The 18,679-nt window shown below is 36.2% G+C and overlaps 1 protein-coding gene across 1 annotated transcript in view; it reads left to right on the top strand.

The window, feature by feature from the left end:
• FGF12 (fibroblast growth factor 12) overlaps positions 1 to 17,262 on the top strand; it is a gene marked incomplete at its 5' end in the record, with an annotated part of 243,638 nt that extends 226,376 nt beyond the window's left edge. Inside the window, 2 exons of the mRNA XM_082654973.1 lie at positions 255 to 453; positions 17,047 to 17,262. Of these exons, the coding sequence (XP_082511099.1) occupies positions 255 to 453; positions 17,047 to 17,165 (318 nt within the window). The 3' untranslated portion in view covers positions 17,166 to 17,262. The remainder of the gene's footprint in view (positions 1 to 254; positions 454 to 17,046) is intronic.
• Between the last annotated feature and the right edge of the window lie 1,417 nt (positions 17,263 to 18,679).

The following is an 18,679-nucleotide window of genomic DNA, read 5'->3' as shown; positions in this document are numbered from 1 at the left end:
AACCGAAGAAATTATTCAAGCCTGACAGTTGTGTTCTGTGGAGTAAGGTTGTTTAGAAAGGAAATCTCGTTTCTTGATTTTGTATGATAAATCTTTAAACCAAATGCTAATAGAAATTATGTGCAATTATTTCTCATTTTTTCTTAACAGAGAACCTATATTTCAGGCTCATTGGATTTAAATATTTGCTGATTCATTATTAAATCCTTTCTCTCTTTTGTATCTTCTTCTTCTTTTTTTTTTTTTTCCTGCAGGATGTTTTCACTCCAGAATGCAAATTTAAGGAATCTGTGTTTGAAAACTACTATGTGATCTATTCTTCCACACTGTACCGTCAGCAAGAATCAGGCCGAGCATGGTTTCTGGGACTCAATAAGGAAGGTCAAATTATGAAGGGGAACAGAGTGAAGAAAACCAAGCCCTCATCACATTTTGTACCAAAACCTATTGAAGGTACAAGACAAGCTTCTTTTCTTTAGACCCTGACCTGTGTGTTGATGCCAGTTCCACCCCTTTTCCTTTCACTCAGTAGATTGTTTGTCATACAACAGATCAGAACAAAGATTCAGAAAACACAATAGTACCTCTTCCTATCAAAAAATAAAATTCCATTAAAAATACTTGACACTTAGAAAACACTGCTTGAATATAGAGGCTAGCAAGTTCTTGAAAGTAGAAAAATAGTGGTAGTGACCATTTGGAATGTAATTTCCTTCTTTATTGAACACAATAATTTAATTTCTCAGGCTACACTCTTGAAAAAACCAATAGTACTATTATAATGCTTTAAAGTTTTTACAAGTCTTTTAGAAATATGTTTATATCCTAATTTCTACATCTTTGTGAACAAATCTCATAATATAATGTATTAATTTTTATTTGTATTTTTTAAGGAAAGAAAATAATATTCAATTTACTGTGCTAATAAATATTACAGTTTTAAAATTTTATCCCTCTTACCTGAGCCTGTAACTTCCCCTCCCTTGACCATTTAATATAGTGTTCATTTATTTCAATTGATCAGTGGAATAAATAATTTCATGCTGAGGAAACCCATTTTTGGCAACTTGTTCCCTAAGCAGGATGAGAATCTCCCATTGAGGTAACCACATTTACTGTATTCACTCAAGCTTTTTAATACAGGCTAAGAAAGCAGCAGTGGAGTGAACATTTACCAACGTAACACTCTTCTCTAAAAGTCACATTATAATCACTTAAGACATTAGTTCAGCTTCCTCATCCAAAGAAATGAGAAAATTGAGGCAGTGCATTGCTATTCTGTGATTTAGCCAGGCTTACTGTCCGCTAAATATCTATAAGGTATGGTCAAGTCCACCAGTGTAGGGACACAGTGCCTGCTGCAGATTACCTATGACTGAAACAGTCAGCAAACATTTGTTAAATCAATACTGTGTTCAAAGCACTGGGGGGAAATGTGACATTCAAAGTTCCTAGTCTTTCTCAAGCCTCCCCTCACACCCTGTGCTTTTAAAACCACACAAAACAGAACTTTCTTCTGTTCTACATTTTTACTACTTGTAATACATTTTTACTATTTTGAGCTTTATGTACTTTTTTTTTTTTGCCCTTCTGTCCTCAAAATTTCCATTCATGTGCCTGGAGAATGCCTATCAGTCCTTGTAAAGAATTAATTCAAGAGTTAATACTTCTATGACGGCCTCCCTGACTTTCTTCAAGTAGAATTAAATATTCTGTCACCTTATTATTGTATCTTGTTCTCTCTTCTAGAAATTATCACATTGTATTAAATTCACCTATTTACCACTCTGTCTCTTCTTATCCATAATTAGATCACTTGTTAAATGACAGAATGTTTTATTTTTCTCATATCTCCTTGTATCTTGTACAATACCTGGCATATCATAGAGAGATATCCAATAATCATTGTCAATTGAATAAGTGAACAAGTGAATGAACAAATGAACACATAGGTAAGTATAAAGACAAAGAAGAACTATATTCTCCAGGAAACTTTATAATATTCTTGGAGATATGAAGTATGTTTACTAATAGCAGTAGTATAATGTAAAAAGTGATGGACTAAATGTTGCCGGAAGTGATATTGGGATTTATAGAAAGAGCCAGCACTTCCACCAAAAGGAAGATATTGGGAAGTTGATACTGAAACATACCTTCAGGGCTAGGTCAGGTTCAGAACATTTGAGATGAGAGGTGGGGATTAGGTAGACAAAAACACTCCAGGTGCAGAGTAAGTAAACTATTGCACCATTTTTATTTGTGCATTTAAGTTGATTTTTTTTGTTGTTGTAATAAAAGTAGTGCATGCTCATTAACAATTTTTGGAAAATTCAGGAGAGTATAAAGGAAAAGTAAAAAATCCTTGTGTTTTGTTTATTCCTTTTATGAATAATGCATTTCATACTAAATCCCTCCACCCCCCAAAAAAAGAAGAAACACCTGTAACCTACCCTCCTGATCATGACTTCTGTCTGCATTTTGGCTAATCAAGCTTCTTCTTGAGTCTGTATGATCATGTACCTATTTCTAAGAGAAATGTATACAATTACCATCTTCCGAGTTTGAGAGCTGCCTTAATTCTTCATATTTGCTGCATTTGAGTACAAATGTGGGAAAAGAAAACCAGACATTCCTAGTTGTATATATTAGAATTAGGTTTGGTTGTGTACAACACAAAACCCATGTTAAGAGCAGCTTAATCATACAAAGTTTTATTGTCCCACAAACCAAATCTAGAAACCTGCTGCCCAGGGCTGGTTCTGCGGCTCTGCAATTGTTAGCAACCTTGGCTATGTCCAGCTTTGAGTGCCACTCTCGTTTTGTTTTTGTTTTTCAAATAGCTCTGACTTTTTCCCAGTCCTGATGGCGATGTCATTTTGAATGTCAGGATTCCCAAAATTCAGCTCCGTCAGTGTGAGGATCTTTAAGTCATGCACTGGTTGCATGATAATAATAACCCACCAGCCCCTTTCCCTTCACAGCTTCACCCTCCATCCTGTGTTTAGAACATAGGCAGTGTTAATAAGGGGCTGCAAGGGCATCTATTCAGACAGATGGATGGACTTGATATTTAAACCCATTACCACGTACATTGCACATCAACCTTTACTTACCCTCCCCTGGAATTTAAGACAGCAGTGCAGGCTTCACCATTCCCAGTTTTGTCCATTCAGAGCATTGTTCACACCACAGATAAGTAACTCCCCCAGATTTAATTGTCTGGATGGTGACCTCCCCCTTTAGCTTCAGATACACCAGCCAAATACTCTCTGACAAAGAACAAGAAACAATCTCTGCCTTTTCTCCTCCCTCCTCCTTCACGGAGTTCATTGCTCAGCTCTTGCAAGTGGTTGGATATTCAGAATCTAGTTCCTTCCCCCTGAAAAGAATATGTGCGCGTTCCAAGATTTAAGCTTCAAGAACTTAATCCTGGAGTGAGAAATACATTTCCAAAGTGAAATTAGTAAATATCAATTGCGAGCCATTGCTACAGAAATATTAAACTCGGACTAAAGGAACACCTAACCAGTTTCTACCAATTTATTTTCTAGTGGGAAGATAAGACTAACACAACATGCACATACACTCACACACCTTTAGGACAGTTACAGATTACCCTTTCTCTCTGTTAGAACTGTTGCTTCAAGCTAATAGAACCTAATTGAAGTCTCAGCAGTATATAATGTAGATCATTGGTTCCCAAACATCAGTATCAAAACCATCTGGAGTGCTTTTAAAAGCTACCAATTCTCAGATTGAATCTCCAAAGGATTCTGATTTTATTGTCCAAGTTATTTTGATGGCAACCAGGTTCGAGACTCAGTGTTCTAAACTGAATTTGCTGTTTCAGTGCTCATTTTGATCCAGTCTGGCTGTAGGCCATTATTTAAATGTATTCAAATTAGTATGATCTATATATTGGACTAAGCCTAATCTAATATAGAGTAAATTGTCACTCTGACACCATGGAATTAAATATATTAAACACATTAATATATTTAATTACCTCTCCTACTGCTATTAGGATGGTTGTACTTTAGTGCTGGGTTAAATTACTATATGGAGTTAGTGGAAGTAATACCAACTATTGTACCACATTGATCACTAAGAAAGAGTAACTTGATAGTAATCAATTAGTCAAGGATAAACAAATGTCTAATTCTTCTAATAAAAATTTTACCAATGACTTGCTAAGTAATTTTGCAAAAATAATTTTTTACTTCAACCTAGGTAATCTCTGGAGATGCAACTGATTATAAATTCCATCTATTTCACAGGAATAATATGAAGATTGGCATTGTAAGAAAGTTGGATCTCTCAAATCTGTCAGATCAATGCCAAGAGCCTTTTTCATTTTCCCTTGGAAATTGGACATTGTGTTACTGTGTTATGTACTAGAGAAAGGCTGTGAGGCATGGTATTGAATAAAGTATTAGAGACAATGAAAATTGAATTTGGAGGGAAAATAATAATTTCTTCAAAACCTTTGTACTAAAACACCAAAGAAGTGAATAAATCAGGAGTCCTGATTTTGTAAAACTCCTATCAGGAAGATACTAATGGCAAATTATTTTTTTTTATTTTTTTTTTTTGCGGTACGCGGGCCTCTCACTGTTGTGGCCTCTCCCGTTGCGGAGCACAGGCTCCAGACGCGCAGGTCCAGCGGCCATGGCTCACGAGCCCAGCCGCTCCGCGGCATGCGGGATCCCCCCGGACCGGGGCACGAACCCGTGTCCCCTGCATCGGCAGGCGGACTCTCAACCACTGCACCACCAGGGAAGCCCTGGCAAATTACTTTGATGTTTTTATTTCAGTTAACTTGAAAGAGAACTAGACGGTTTGTTTTCCAAAATCCTCTTTTGGACCCAACCATACTAAAAGACAAAAACAGAAAGATGGAGTAAAAACATACTTTTGATGCTCTTGAATGTTTCTATTACAGAAAAGATAATAGCAGCATCTCTCTCTCCACCTTTTGAGTTTGGGATCTCTGCCAGCCTGTGACACCTTCTTTCCCCAAACCAGTTAACTCATTCAAAGCAGCTTTTTCCTGGCTTTGAATTTAGTCTTTAATAAAGCCCTCCTACCTCTCCCTGACATATTCTTCTTCTATATCCATCTCTTGCACACAAATACTGCTTCTGATCTCTTTCTAAATGAAGATATAGATCTTTTTGTTCACAGTGTCTCTTAACTCTTTATAACAAATATTTACGGCATACTGGGTGCATCCTTTTGACAATACGTTCTGAACCAGCACATAAAGTTCTGCTACAGTTCCAAAAGGGGTTCTATGTGACATTAATTAAGGTGTGAAATTGCTTTCTGTTAATTTCTCACACCCTTCCATGATCTGCTATTAAGACAATTAAATTTCTTTAATGGTCCATTAACTAACAGAGCAATCTAACCTTTCCACTTGGAGATTACAGAGGGCCAAGGAAAATTTGATTAAGTTGGTAGTAATAAAAATATTAGTCATATTTCATTCTTCTCTGATGGAAACTGATAGAGCATGAAGGTTCTTTGTTTTGTTTTATTTTTTTATTTTTTTTTCAATTGACAAGGAAATTTAGTGATTTCTGAGATATACATTTTAAAGTAATACTAGAATTATGACTTACATTATACCAGAACATATAAGATTTTTAGAAATTTCATGTAATGTCTGAAACATTTATATTAACATATTTCCATACAAATAACCCAAAGAAAGTTTAGCGTTAGTTGTTTTTGTTTGTTTTTATACTGCAGGTTATTAGTCATCAATTTTATACACATCAGTCAATCCCATGTCAATTCCAGTCGCCCAATTCATCACACCACCATCCCCACCCACCACGGTTTTCACCCCTTGGTGTCCATACGTTTGTTCTCTACATCTGTGTCTCAACTAGCATGAAGGTTCTTTATAAAGTGTCATTTATGAGTTTTATTAGAAACTGGAATTATCTTGCCTCCATTTGGGAAATAGAATCTGTCAGCAACAACTACAATTGCCCTCCACTCAAGTTTTCCATCTCTCAATTCCAGAGTAATGTTGACACTTAAAGATTTACACCTAGTTCTTCCATAACTATCAGAATTTTCAATTTTTAAACAATTTATAAGAATGCAGCAGTAATATAAAAGTAATCATTAGTAGCAGTTGTACTACTTTACATTTGGATGATTTGTTATTTTCAACATTCTTCCTTAACAGGGGTATCATTTGATAGTCACTGACATTTGGAAGGATGCAGATTAAAATTTCCAATTTTAAACATGAGGAAACTGAGTTTAAGAGAGGTTACATAACTCACCCAGGTCCATTCAGCTAGAAAGAAGTAAAACTAAGACAAGAACTGTTACCATTACCAAATACTGCTAGAGCGTCCAGCACGCTGGTGAATGAGAATGACCATTGGGATTGGAACATACGTTCAACAGCGACTTGACTGGAGTGATTTCAGTGAAGTAGTGGGCACTAAGTCTAATTGGAGTAGATTCAAGTTATAACAGGAGGTAAAGAAGAAAATAATATTAAATGACACTTCTGAGGAGTCCTGTTATAAAAGGGAGGTAGAGAAATGGGGCCCAAGGTGGAGAGAAACATGGTAGTTGCATGGTGAGGTTTATTTGTTTAGAACTGTTACAACGTATTTATAGACTGATGGGAGAGAAGTGAAAATTGGTATTATAGGAGAGAGGGTCACTGAATAACACTGACCAGCAGGGATGGGATCAAGGACACACATGGCAAGGGGAGGGCTAGATTTAAATAGAAACAGGAAGAGTTCATGCATTTTAACAAGCAGGGAGCCAGAACATGTATGAGCAGATGTGTGAGGGTTGGTAACTTTTGTGGTGGAAATATGAAAACTTTCTCGTCTGCATTTCTTTTCTAAGGGAAGTACAAAGCATGGTAGTTTATTGATGAAAAGGAAGGAAGGGAGGGAAGAAAGGAGGGAAGGATAAAGGGAGAGGGAGAAAAAGAGAAGACAAGAAGAGAAAAGAAAAGAAGGCAAGCCTATTACCTGAGTCTGAGGAGGGTCTGAGGCAGTTTTCAAAGTTTGAGGAGGGAAGAGAAGTATGGAATAGTCACTTGGGAAGAATGAGAGAGGAAACTGGGTAGAAAAACGTAATAGGACTCCACGAACTGCTGAGCACCCCAGAGGTTTGGGGTCAAGACTTTGACTGAGACCAAGCAATTAAGTGTTGTTTTTCTCCAAACTCTTTAAACTATTTGGCTATACCCTTAGGGCAGGAACCCTGCAGCTAATCACACATGAATTTGAATGCAGATTTTGCCTGTGTCAGTGCACTACTTTGAACAAACTACCGTTTTTGCTCTTCAGTTTCCTTTACTGTGAAAGAGGTCAATTAAAGTATCCACCTTTTAGGGTCATTTAAAATAAACTTACTGTATATAAAGTGCAGATGTTTAGCAAGTACTCAGTTAATATTAGCTATGATTAAGAGGACAGTGGCTACTTAGAAGGAGAATACCCCGGCATGGTACCTGAAACCTGGTTTATTATTGTTGTTTGATTTATAAATAACAGCAACCCCTGAGATGTCACTTTTTCATACTTTTAAGAAAGGCATTATTTTAGTTTAAGTTTTCCAAGAGAAATTTCTGATAACTAACATAAAACCGATTGCTGAACATTAAAAGTTGCAAACAGGGAATCTGAGTTATTATAATGGCAAGGGACGCCTGCCTATTCTGATAACTGCATTTGCAGCAGAGGTACCAGTGAAAGAATATAATGGAAAAATAATAAGTGGAAAGCCTGCCCTGGAAAGACCCATAACTAATCTTACAAAGAGAGGATGGATTTATTTTTAATAAGACTTCAAAGCCCAGTGATATGTATTTGGCCCTTTTCTTTTCTAATGGCACAACCTTGCATTTAAAAGTAAAGCAAAAAATAAGTTGAGCAAATACCATATATTATTACAAGGTTGGTAGCTTATGGTCTTGTTATGACCAAGTGTAGCATTTTATTTGATAACAGGACTGCAGGGCTTTCTATAGAAAAATGGACCACTGCATCTCAGACAGCTGTGAAAATGACAGCCTTCACTACACCAAGTCACTAAGTGACTAGGGTCCATCATACAAGTGTGTTCCGTTCACATTAAAGGGATGAACTGGGGATTCCTAGCAGATGCTACGTCTTAAGGTAATACGTAACGTTGGCTGTGTTACTAGAAATCCGCGCTTGTCCTTGTGTCTGCAAATGAGGAAGAATATTCTCTCATGAAATCTCTACCTCATTCTTATTCTGAAAGCTGGGATAAATCCCTCTGCTTCAATATACTATAAATCAAGAAAAGTCAAAACATGAATAAAAGGAAACATTCAGAAGAAAAAGAAGACATGAAGGAAGAAGGGGGGAGGAGGAAGAAGAGGAAGAAATGGAAACATATATCAGAATAGAGGAAAAATAGAAAACTGATTTGAAGAAAGAGATCTAAAGAACCATACTGCAATACTTCCCTTTTCAGAGCATTATCTCCTTTTTACCATTTATCCAAAACTATTATGATACCACATATGTTAGAGTAAGAAAAATATTTATCTCAAAAGCATTCTGTGGGCTGAAAAAAAGAGCAGGTATATTTTTTCATACTTTAAAGAGGAAAGAGGGCAAGAAATAGGATCAGGACAACCCAGAAGAGCCAAATGAAAGAGATATAATGTTGTGAATCATGAAAGTATTGCACTATCAGGACACTGAACATTCTTGAAATTTGGATGTTGAAACTTCGTTGGAAAGATAGTATAAAATTAAATCAGAAAGAAACACAGTTAGAAACCAGTTCCATACCAACAGCTGGCCATTAAATCATGCCCACTGAAAGTAAAGCCTGTATCACAAGTGGAGCCCACAAGGTCCTGAATGAGAAATAGAGAGTTATATCCCAAGTTCCCCTCACTGGTTTGGTTTCCGGTTGTTAAATCTGCAGTGGCACTGAACCTGAGTTTCTGTGAAACAGGTGTGCAGAGCTGGGAGGACAAGAATGATAGGGAGTTGGATTTTTTGTTTGTTTTTTCACTTTATTCTCAATTTGGAAATGACTCCTCATCAAAATAACTAGAATATCAAACTTTGCTCTCATAGCTATAGTGCCCCAGAATGCATAAAACAGAGCACTTGGGAAGAAAATATTCAAGGATTTTTAAAAACTTCTAAAGCATTGACTAAAAACTCTATTTTCTAATGAAATAATAGCTTATAGTAAAAGAAAGTGATGGAAAAGCCCCTACTTAAATACCATTTTAGTCCTTTGAACTACAGCAAACCAAGAGACTAGGGTTCTTTGCAATTACTAATAAGGAACTTATTAATGGGAAGAAAAAAAACTTAATCTTGTATGGGACAGTAATAATTTGAGAAGCACAATTTAGGAGCTATAGAATTTATATAATTGTTGAAGATCAGAATCTCAACAGTTCCCTGGAAATGTTTCTTAAAGGTTTCTCAGAATTGCTTAGTAGTATATGATTGGAAATTAATACCAGAACTCCAAATTTTACTGTACAGTATATAGGAGTCTCATTTGCGGGATTAATAATTCTTGACTTATCATTTGTTGTTTGTTTAGTCGTCTTAAGTGCTAAGCTAAATTACGCTTCCCCCAAGACAAAAGGATAACCATTCTCAACATGTTAGTTAGCTTAACAAAGAGAGCCCCACTTTTCAATTGCAGTCAGAGTCATGGTGTTTGAAATGTGTTAGATGTTGAGTACAGTCATCCCCCAGTATTTGCAGGGGATTCGTTCCAGGAATCTCTGTGGATACTAAAATCTGCAGATGCTCAAGTCCCTTATATAAAATGGCATAGTATTTGCATATAACCTACACATCCTCCTGTATACTTTAAATCATCTCTAAATTATTTATAATACCTAATACAATGTAAATAGTTGCCAGAGCAGGGCAAATTCAAGTTCTGCTTTTTGGAACTTTCTGGAAATTTTTAATTGAATATTTTCCAACCTGCAGTTGGTTGACTCTGAGGATGTAGAACCCACAGATACAGAAAGCCAACTGTATAGGAGATAAGCAGCTGGTCTCATACATCATGGCGCCCAGCTAAGTTTGTTCCTAAGAAATTAAGACGGTGTTTGCAAGGCATCAGAACAACTCATAAAGGTTTGAAACGCTGCCAATGATTTCTTATGTAATCTATGCAGTAAGATTCAGTTTGATTTTTCTTGACTACCCTGACTGGCTATGAATGTCATGTAAACATAGACATTTTTCTAGATAAAGAGATTGAATAAATAGATTTTTCCCTATACACTCATATACTTGATGGACATATTATTAACTGTTCATTCACTAACAAATCAAGGCTGACTGTATCAGGATCATGGCTTAAATCCTCTGGCCTGGATTCAGAGGTCTGACTCAAGTCGGCCCTGCCACTCTCATCCCTCGCCACCTCTCAGTTTTACCCCATCCTTCAACTGGTCACTGTTTCTCTTATACAACCTGCGCTTCATCCCTTCATCCTTATTTAGTAGCTCATCCATTTCTCTAAATCTTCTGCATCCTTCAAGGCTAAATCAACATCAAAGAACTATTTTATAAACTCATTTCCATGAAACTCTGCTATGGCCCTTTCTACCCTGTGATTTGTGTGAACACCTGTGCTCTCTTTCTTAGCCTTGAGCTCTTTGAGGGCAAGGAATCAAGAGAGCATTTCTTGCAGTCGCCGCAGAATCTAGCAGAGCGCCTTGTACAAAGTAATTTGTACCTGTTCATAAAATAAATGAACAAATTAATGCTGAAACAAATTCATCTCTGGATATTAGTCAGCAAAAGAGTAACTGGAATTTGAGGAAGGAAAGAAATGAAAAGACAGTAATAGAATCAAAATGATACAATATTATTAATAGTTAAGCCAAGTTAAAAGGGCCAATAAATGTTTTGTGAACCAGTTCATTCCATCAAAGAAATCTAAGATACTCTGTCTCTCCTAAGTTTGCCTATGGAGGTCAGGTCCAGTCAGTTCAGGAAGTTTCCTCAACTCCCCTCCCCATCATATAGTAATTGATAGCTTTGACTCTAATCAAGACACTTCTTTTCCAGAGAACAGCAAACTTCTAAGACAGCACTGTGTAATAGAAATATAATACAAGCTACATATGTAATTTAAACTTTTCTGGTAATCATATTTAAAAAATAAAAACAAACATATGAAATAAATTTTAATAATGTATTCAACCCAGTATATTCAAAACGTCATTTCAATATATAATCAATATGAAGCATTATTACTGAGATATTAATTTTTGTGTGGTCTTTGAAATTCAGTATTTATTTTATACTTCTAGCACATCTGAATTAGGACCAGCCACATTTTAAGTGCTCAATGATCACATATGGCAAAATGGATATTGTATTAGGTAGCACAGTCCTAGGATGTTCTCATCAGATTTTCCTATCCTCTCACCAACCCTGTACCCTCAGTATATCTCAATTCTCTCTTTCACAGAACAGTCCTAAGACTAATATTGTTGACTGTTGGGGAATTTTTGGCTCTTCCCATGCAAATAGGACATCTCTGGCTTTAATAGTCACTTCTTTGTTTACAGCTTACACTCAGGGTGTTTGTTTCTGTGTGTGTGATTTTTTAAAAATTATGTATAATTGTTAATTATGTTGTATAAAATATACACAACATAAAATTTACCATTTTAACCAATTTAACAGTACATTTCTCAGTCCATCTACAAATGACCCAATTTTGTTCCTTTTTATGGCTGAGTAATATTCCAGTGTTTGTATGTACCACATCTTCTTTATCCATTCATCTGTTGATGGACATATAGGTTGTTTCCATGTCCTGGCTATTGTAAATAATGCTGCAATGATGGACCTAGAGTCTGTCATACAGAGTGAGGTAAGTCAGAAAGAGAAAAACAAATATTTAGATTAAGACATATATGTGGAATCTAGAAAAATGGTACAGGTGAACCTATTTGCAGGGTAGGAATAGAGATGCAAGCATAGAGAACGTATGTGTGGGCACAGTAGGGGAAGGGGAGAGTGGGATAAATTGGGAGAATAGGTTTTACATTAATACACTACCGTATGTAAAATAGATAGCTAGTGGGAACCTGCGGTATAGCACAGGGAGCTCAGCTCGGTCCTCTGTGATGACCTAGATGGGTGGGATGGGGGGGAGGTCCAAGAGGAAGATGATATATGTATACTTATAGCTGATTCACTTCATTGTACAGCAGAAACTAACATAACATTGTAAAGCAATTATACTCCAATAAAAAAATAAAGAACTGCGATCTAAAAAACAAATTCTTGAGAATGTAGACAAAAGGGCAGAGGAGATAGAAAATATCACAGAGTCCAAGATATACAGAAGAAGGAGTGAGAAGATATAATACTTATCTAACTGGAATCCCAAAGGGAGAAACAATTATACTCCAATTAAGAAAAAAAAAAAGAGTACATTTCAGTGCCATTAAATACATTCCTGTGTTGTGCAGCCATTACCACCATCCATCCCCAAAACTTTTACATCTTCCCCAACTGAAATTAAGTATTTACTCCCATCCTCCCTTCCCTCAGTGTCCAGCAACCACCATTCTACTTTCTGTCTCTATTAATGACTACTCTAGGTATCTCACATAAATGGAATCATAAAATATTTGTCCTTTTGTGCCTAGCTTATTTCACATAGCCTTAGTTCCTCAAGGTTCATCCATGTTTGTGTCAGGACTTTGTTCTTTTTTAAGGTTGAACAATATTTCATTGTATGTATATAACACATTTTGTGTATCTGTTATTTGTTCAACCAACCAAATGTGCTCCACATTTTGGCTACTGTAAGTAATGTTTCCTTGAACACGGGTGTACAAATACCTGTTCACGTCCCTGCTTTTTTTTCTCTTGGGTGTATATCCAGAGGTGGAATTTCTGGATCATACGGTAATTCTATGCTTGATTTTTTGAGGAACTCACCATATTGTTTTTCACAGTGGCTATCCATTTTAAATTCCTGCCAGCAATGTACAATGGTTCCAGTTTCTCCACCTACTTGCCAACACTTGTTATTTAATTATTTATTTTTATAATAGGCATCCCGAATTTGTTTTCATTACCATTTTTGGATGACATTAGGAACATATGGTAGAGGTGAAGCCAACCTGGATCTACATTAATATACAGAAATAACTTAAACATTGGTATAAGACAGTCATTTATACCATTTATTTGATGAACTGTTTTTCTGCTTTTATTAAAAACTTTTGACTAGGACCTCGAAATCCTATACTCCCATCTGGCTCTGCTACTACTCACCCTCTGACTTTAGGGAAGTTACTTAGTTTCTTTTATGTTTCTCGCCTACTTTATTCACCTGGTTATTGTAATTATCAAATGAGGTGGTCAGTTTACAATGGCTTTGAATATCCATTTGGGCAGGTTTCGGCACTGCCCAGCCGCATCCAGGAAAATCTTCACAGTCAAATGCCAGCTCGGGTTCTCTACTACAGTCTAGTCTCTCTGTGATCATTCAGTGCCTGGGAAGAAGTCCAAGTCCCAGTTAGGGTTAAATGTAAAATTCTGTCTGTCGGTACAGTTCATTAAAAGACGATTTGCCTATAAAAAATAAATAAATGAAATGGCTTTGAAAATTCTGAAATAGATTTATTGACGGGATTAAAGGTTTATTTAAGAGGTTATGATTGTGGTTATTGTGTACATCACAGTGATTTGGGTTTATGTTTTGAGCTTATAATGCACTTTATAGAACACTTATGCCTTCTTGTTTTCTTCTTGTATTTTGTGTCATCATTTTATTATGTACCATTCAGACAGAATAGCACAGTTATGGAGTGTTAATATAACTATCAAAGGAGGTTACATTCCTGAAGAGAAGTGTTTTGTCCTTTCTTTCTTTGCTTTCTAATTGGATCATGGTCTCTTAATTACACTTTAATTCTAAAACTTGATTGAGTTTCATACCCCTTTATTTGTCAGCTTCTTAAGTTAGGTAGTATTACTGGCATCTGAGAGTCTGTAAATAACAATGAAAATTAAAGCCCAAGAAATTAAATTGAATCCATTGGTTTAATTACTCTTAATTTTCCAGCTACGATATATAAGAAGATATATTTTTCAAAACCTGGAAGTTTATTACTCCATTTAATGGAAATATTGGAAAATTAGTGATTGAGTTGTCCGAGAAGAAGAGCAAGTTGCACATTTTGCTATGACACTAGTGAGTTTTGTTCTTTTTGAAATACTGAAAAATTTTAGATGCCAGTTTGGAAAACTCTACGGGGACTTGATACTAGGATGGTCAGCAGGGTTAAGTTATTTGAAAAGCTATCTGCAATGATAATTATAATGGCAACATTTTGTGTTGTCATAACTTAAGTATTTTATGTGTGAGAAATAGCAAAAAAAAAAAAAAGATAAAAGTTAAAAACAAATGTCTTGAGTAGAATCTATGATACAAGGAAACAAAAAAGAAATTGCAACAGTAAGAAATTCAGATACAAAAACTATAAACTAGGGCTTTCCTGGTGGCGCAGTGGTTGAGAGTCTGCCTGCCCATGCAGGGGACACGGGTTCGTGCCCCGGTCTGGGAAGATCCCACATGCCGCGGAGCGGCTGGGCCTGTGAACCATGGCCGCTGAGCCTGCGCGTCCGGAGCCTGTGCTCTGCAACAGGAGAGGCCACAACAGTGAGAGGCCCGCGTACCGCAAAAACAAACAAAAAACAAAACTATAAACTATATTATTTAATGGAAATTAAAGAGTAATATTCTTCAAGTGCCTGTAAGTTGAAGTTTAAGAAATTTGCGTGTCAAAATCTATTGTGTGTATTTTTAAATATTTTTTTTTCATTCTTTGAGGCTGATTTAGCAGTCAGTAGTCAGGTCTGGGGATTTTCACAACTGATTAGGTGACAGAGTAGAGAAAAACTGCTTTATGGCATCATATGAATAACTTTCCAACTGAATCACTTCATTACTTCTGAGTTCCCCTGTGCACTAACCAGTTATAAATACATGGCTCTATTTTGCACATATAAACATTTTTTAATTTGGGGGATTTTAATACTTGTGTATAACAGAAATATAGGTAAAAGACCTTAGGCTTGAGGAATTTCAAGATTTCAGTAGAATCTTAAGGATCTTCTGTCTTTTGTAAAAGAAAGGTAGAAACTTGAATTACCTACTGGCACCATCTGAAAATTACAGGATCAATTCTTTCTAGTTTCCTCTGTATACTTTGCTAGTGAGGCCAAAGGCAGTTAGTCCTTTGAGGATATCGGAGGGACCATTCAGTGCAGTAACTGAAATATTTTAAAATCTCACTTAAAAATATATGTGTAGGGCTTCCCTGGTGGCGCAGTGGTTGAGAGTCTGCCTGCCGATGCAGGGGACACGGGTTCGTGCCCCAGTCTGGGAAGATCCCACATGCCGCGGAGCGGCTGGGCCTGTGAGCCATGGCCGCTGAGCCTGCGTGTCCGGGGCCTGTGCTCCGCAACGGGAGAGGCCACAACAGTGAGAGGCCCGCGTATTGAAAGAAAAAAAAATATATATATATATACATATATATATATGTATAATAATCGTGCACAATATACTTAACAAACATGTTTTATATATATTTTTTGTACTGGCTACAGTGTGGTTTTGCCAGCATCCGCATCACCTGGGCACTTATTAAAAATGCAGAATCTCAAGCCCACTATAGACCTTCTGAATCAGAGTCTTCATTTTAACAATACCCCTAGGTGATTCAGATGCACATGGACATTTAAGAAGCCCTACTACTGAGATGTTGGAAGAGACCTATCTCTTCATCACTGAACGAGTCTGAGGAGAAGCTTACTTGTAGCTTAACTCTCTTAATCTAGTTTTGGATTTAGGATATACCTTCAACCAAAACAATTTATCAGTATGTTCTCTGAAATCTTTTATTCATAATGTTCATGAAGAGATCAGCTCATTCATTCTTCTTATACATCTTTGGATGCTTACTATGTGTCCATTAGACAGAGCTAGAAAGTGGCTAAGGATGTAGACCAGGCAGTGTGGCTCCCAAATTGGTGCTCTTAACCACCATGCAACATCTGTTTTATTCATGGCCATGCTCGGGTCTCCAGTTCCAGGGCAAAGCCCATCGGCAGAAGCAATCTGATTGGAAATAACATTCAGATTACCAAGGTATTGTAGTGATTGTTCAATAGATGGGAGTACGCAACTATTTGTTCCTAAGTCAAAGATAAAAATACCTCCTGATATTTAAGTAAATATTTCATATACTCATATACAGTCACATTTGTCTCACAACAGTAAAATGAATCTCTTTTAATGGACTCAATACGCTAATAGATCCTATCTTATCTTTGTGAATTGAAAAACATTTTTCTTTCTATGCAATAATCTAGCAAGAGCCACGATAATTCACAGATGACTGAGCTTTAGAGCCAGACAAAACAATAGAGATAAAAGGAAGTGTTTATACAGATGTGAACTGAAATCTCACGGTTGCATAATCACATTTCCTACTGATGAATAACTATAGATGAATACCCTGAAAGTTGGCAATAAATATTTCAATTTGATAAAACAATGTCATATTTCTTGCAGTAGGGTAAAGATTAGGATCATGTAAATAAGAATTTTTCCCCAAGATTGCAGGCTAAAGGCTAAAAAACAAAATATCTCTTTCTACCCTTTAAATGTTATACTCCCAATGTCTCCTCTAACTCTAGATGAAAATCCTATTATATAGGTTAGCAGACGGTAAAAACTTAAGCCTTATCTATACAGGAACAGAAACTACCCATGTGTTTGCCGTTCGGGAAGACTTAAAAGGTTGTGACTGATAGAACTAGAAGAGAATTATGTGTATCCATTAAATGTTTTAAGTTAAAACTCATTTTCACATAGGAAGAAGAGCTAGTGATGAGAGTGAACAATATTATGAAGTCAAAATTGAGCTGTTTATTGAGGCGAAATTTATGTCCACTATTGTAAAGAGTAATTAATGTGATTTTTGCCTTCCAGTGTGTATGTACAGAGAGCCATCACTACATGAGATTGGAGAAAAACAGGGGCGTTCGAGGAAAAGTTCCGGAACACCAACCATGAATGGAGGCAAAGTTGTGAATCAAGATTCAACATAGCTGAGAACTCTTCCCTTCGTCCCTCTCTCATCCCTTCCTTTTCTCCCCTTGCCCTTTACCCATTTCCTTCCAATAAATCCACCCAAGGAGAGGAAAATAAAATGGCAACCCAAGACCCAGTGGCTAAGATTCTGCACTCAAAATCTTTCTTTGTGTAGGATAAGAAAATTGAACCAAAGCTTGTCTGTTGCAATGTGGTAGAAAAATGCACATGCACAAAGATTAGCACACCTAAAAGCAGAGGAAAAAATAAATCAAGACTCCACAAGCATTAAAATAAACTGTGTTGTTATTAATAGAGGGCTAAATGTAATGAAAACATAACTATCATAAAGATGAAATAAAATTATTACCTTAAAGAAGAGGGTTTTGGAAAATTGAACTTACAAATCGATGTAATACCCTAAATACCTTAAACTCTGGATAATTCTCTGGTGTGTGTTTTGTTTTGAATTTGTATTTTCTTTGGACATCTGGAATTGACACATAATTACATTCTGTTTCCAGGATTTTTTTTTACCATGATATTGAACATGTATGAATTATAGATTCTTCTATTGCCTATAAGGTATATAGCCAGAAATCATTTAACATCAAGAAAACTTTAAAATTTTATTCTTGAAATCGATATTTAAGATTGTTTCATGCAAAGGATAGCCTTATGTTGAATTTAATGCTATTAGCTGATTTCATTCCTTCCTGAAAAGACTTTCAGATTCTCCTAGGAGAATATCATGTTTTTTTCAAAGGTATTAATTCAGGGGCTCATTTTTTTTCTTTAGCCATTTAGAAAAAAATTTCAGGTTTTAAGGCTGATGTAACTTTTAGGAATTCTTTGTCATTGCCATGCCCAGGCAGTGATAAATAAGTTATGTGCTCATACCATTTTGGTCTGATTTTTTTTACTTTGTGGACACCTTTGAGAGTATAGGTGCATGTCTAGCTGTCTCAGAGAGTTTTATACCATCTCTTGCAGCAGGAAAGAAGGAAGAGGGGTTTTATATAAAGAAATAAATCCTAAGAAATTGGTGAAAGCAAACTGTATTTGTCTTTGTACCTTACCAGAGTTTTCTGTATGTAGCATTTTCCAAACTTCACCAAGGAATTGGGAAGCATGGCTGTGAAATTCCTAACTTACTATCTTATGAAGCCAGTGAATTGTTTGTTACTATATATCCTCATTTATAAATCTAGTTGAAAATCAGTCTGTCTCCTAGAGCATAGAATGAAACTTGTAATGTGCTGAATTTTCAAGGGGTATAGAGAAATAATACAGAATTAACAGCCATGGCTCCAACAGACAGGGTTGTGTGAGTGGCTTAAAGTAGTCCCCCCACCCCCACCCCAAAAAAAACACCTCGGTGTAAGACTAGGCAAATGCATATTAGGAATACTAAAGTGTTAGAAAAATGTTAGGGAAGAATTGAATGTTATACAATTGCCTTGGAAAAAAGTAGATCTACTTAGTCCTACAAATCAGGAATGGTGTAGAGACATCCAAATCAAAACAAAAC

Source organism: Grampus griseus, assembly GCF_964374135.1.
Source record: "Grampus griseus genome assembly, chromosome: 5".
NCBI classification, from domain to species: domain Eukaryota; kingdom Metazoa; phylum Chordata; class Mammalia; order Artiodactyla; family Delphinidae; genus Grampus; species Grampus griseus.
Note: the sequence above shows the minus strand (reverse complement) of the source record. Positions and strands in the feature narration are given on the sequence as shown.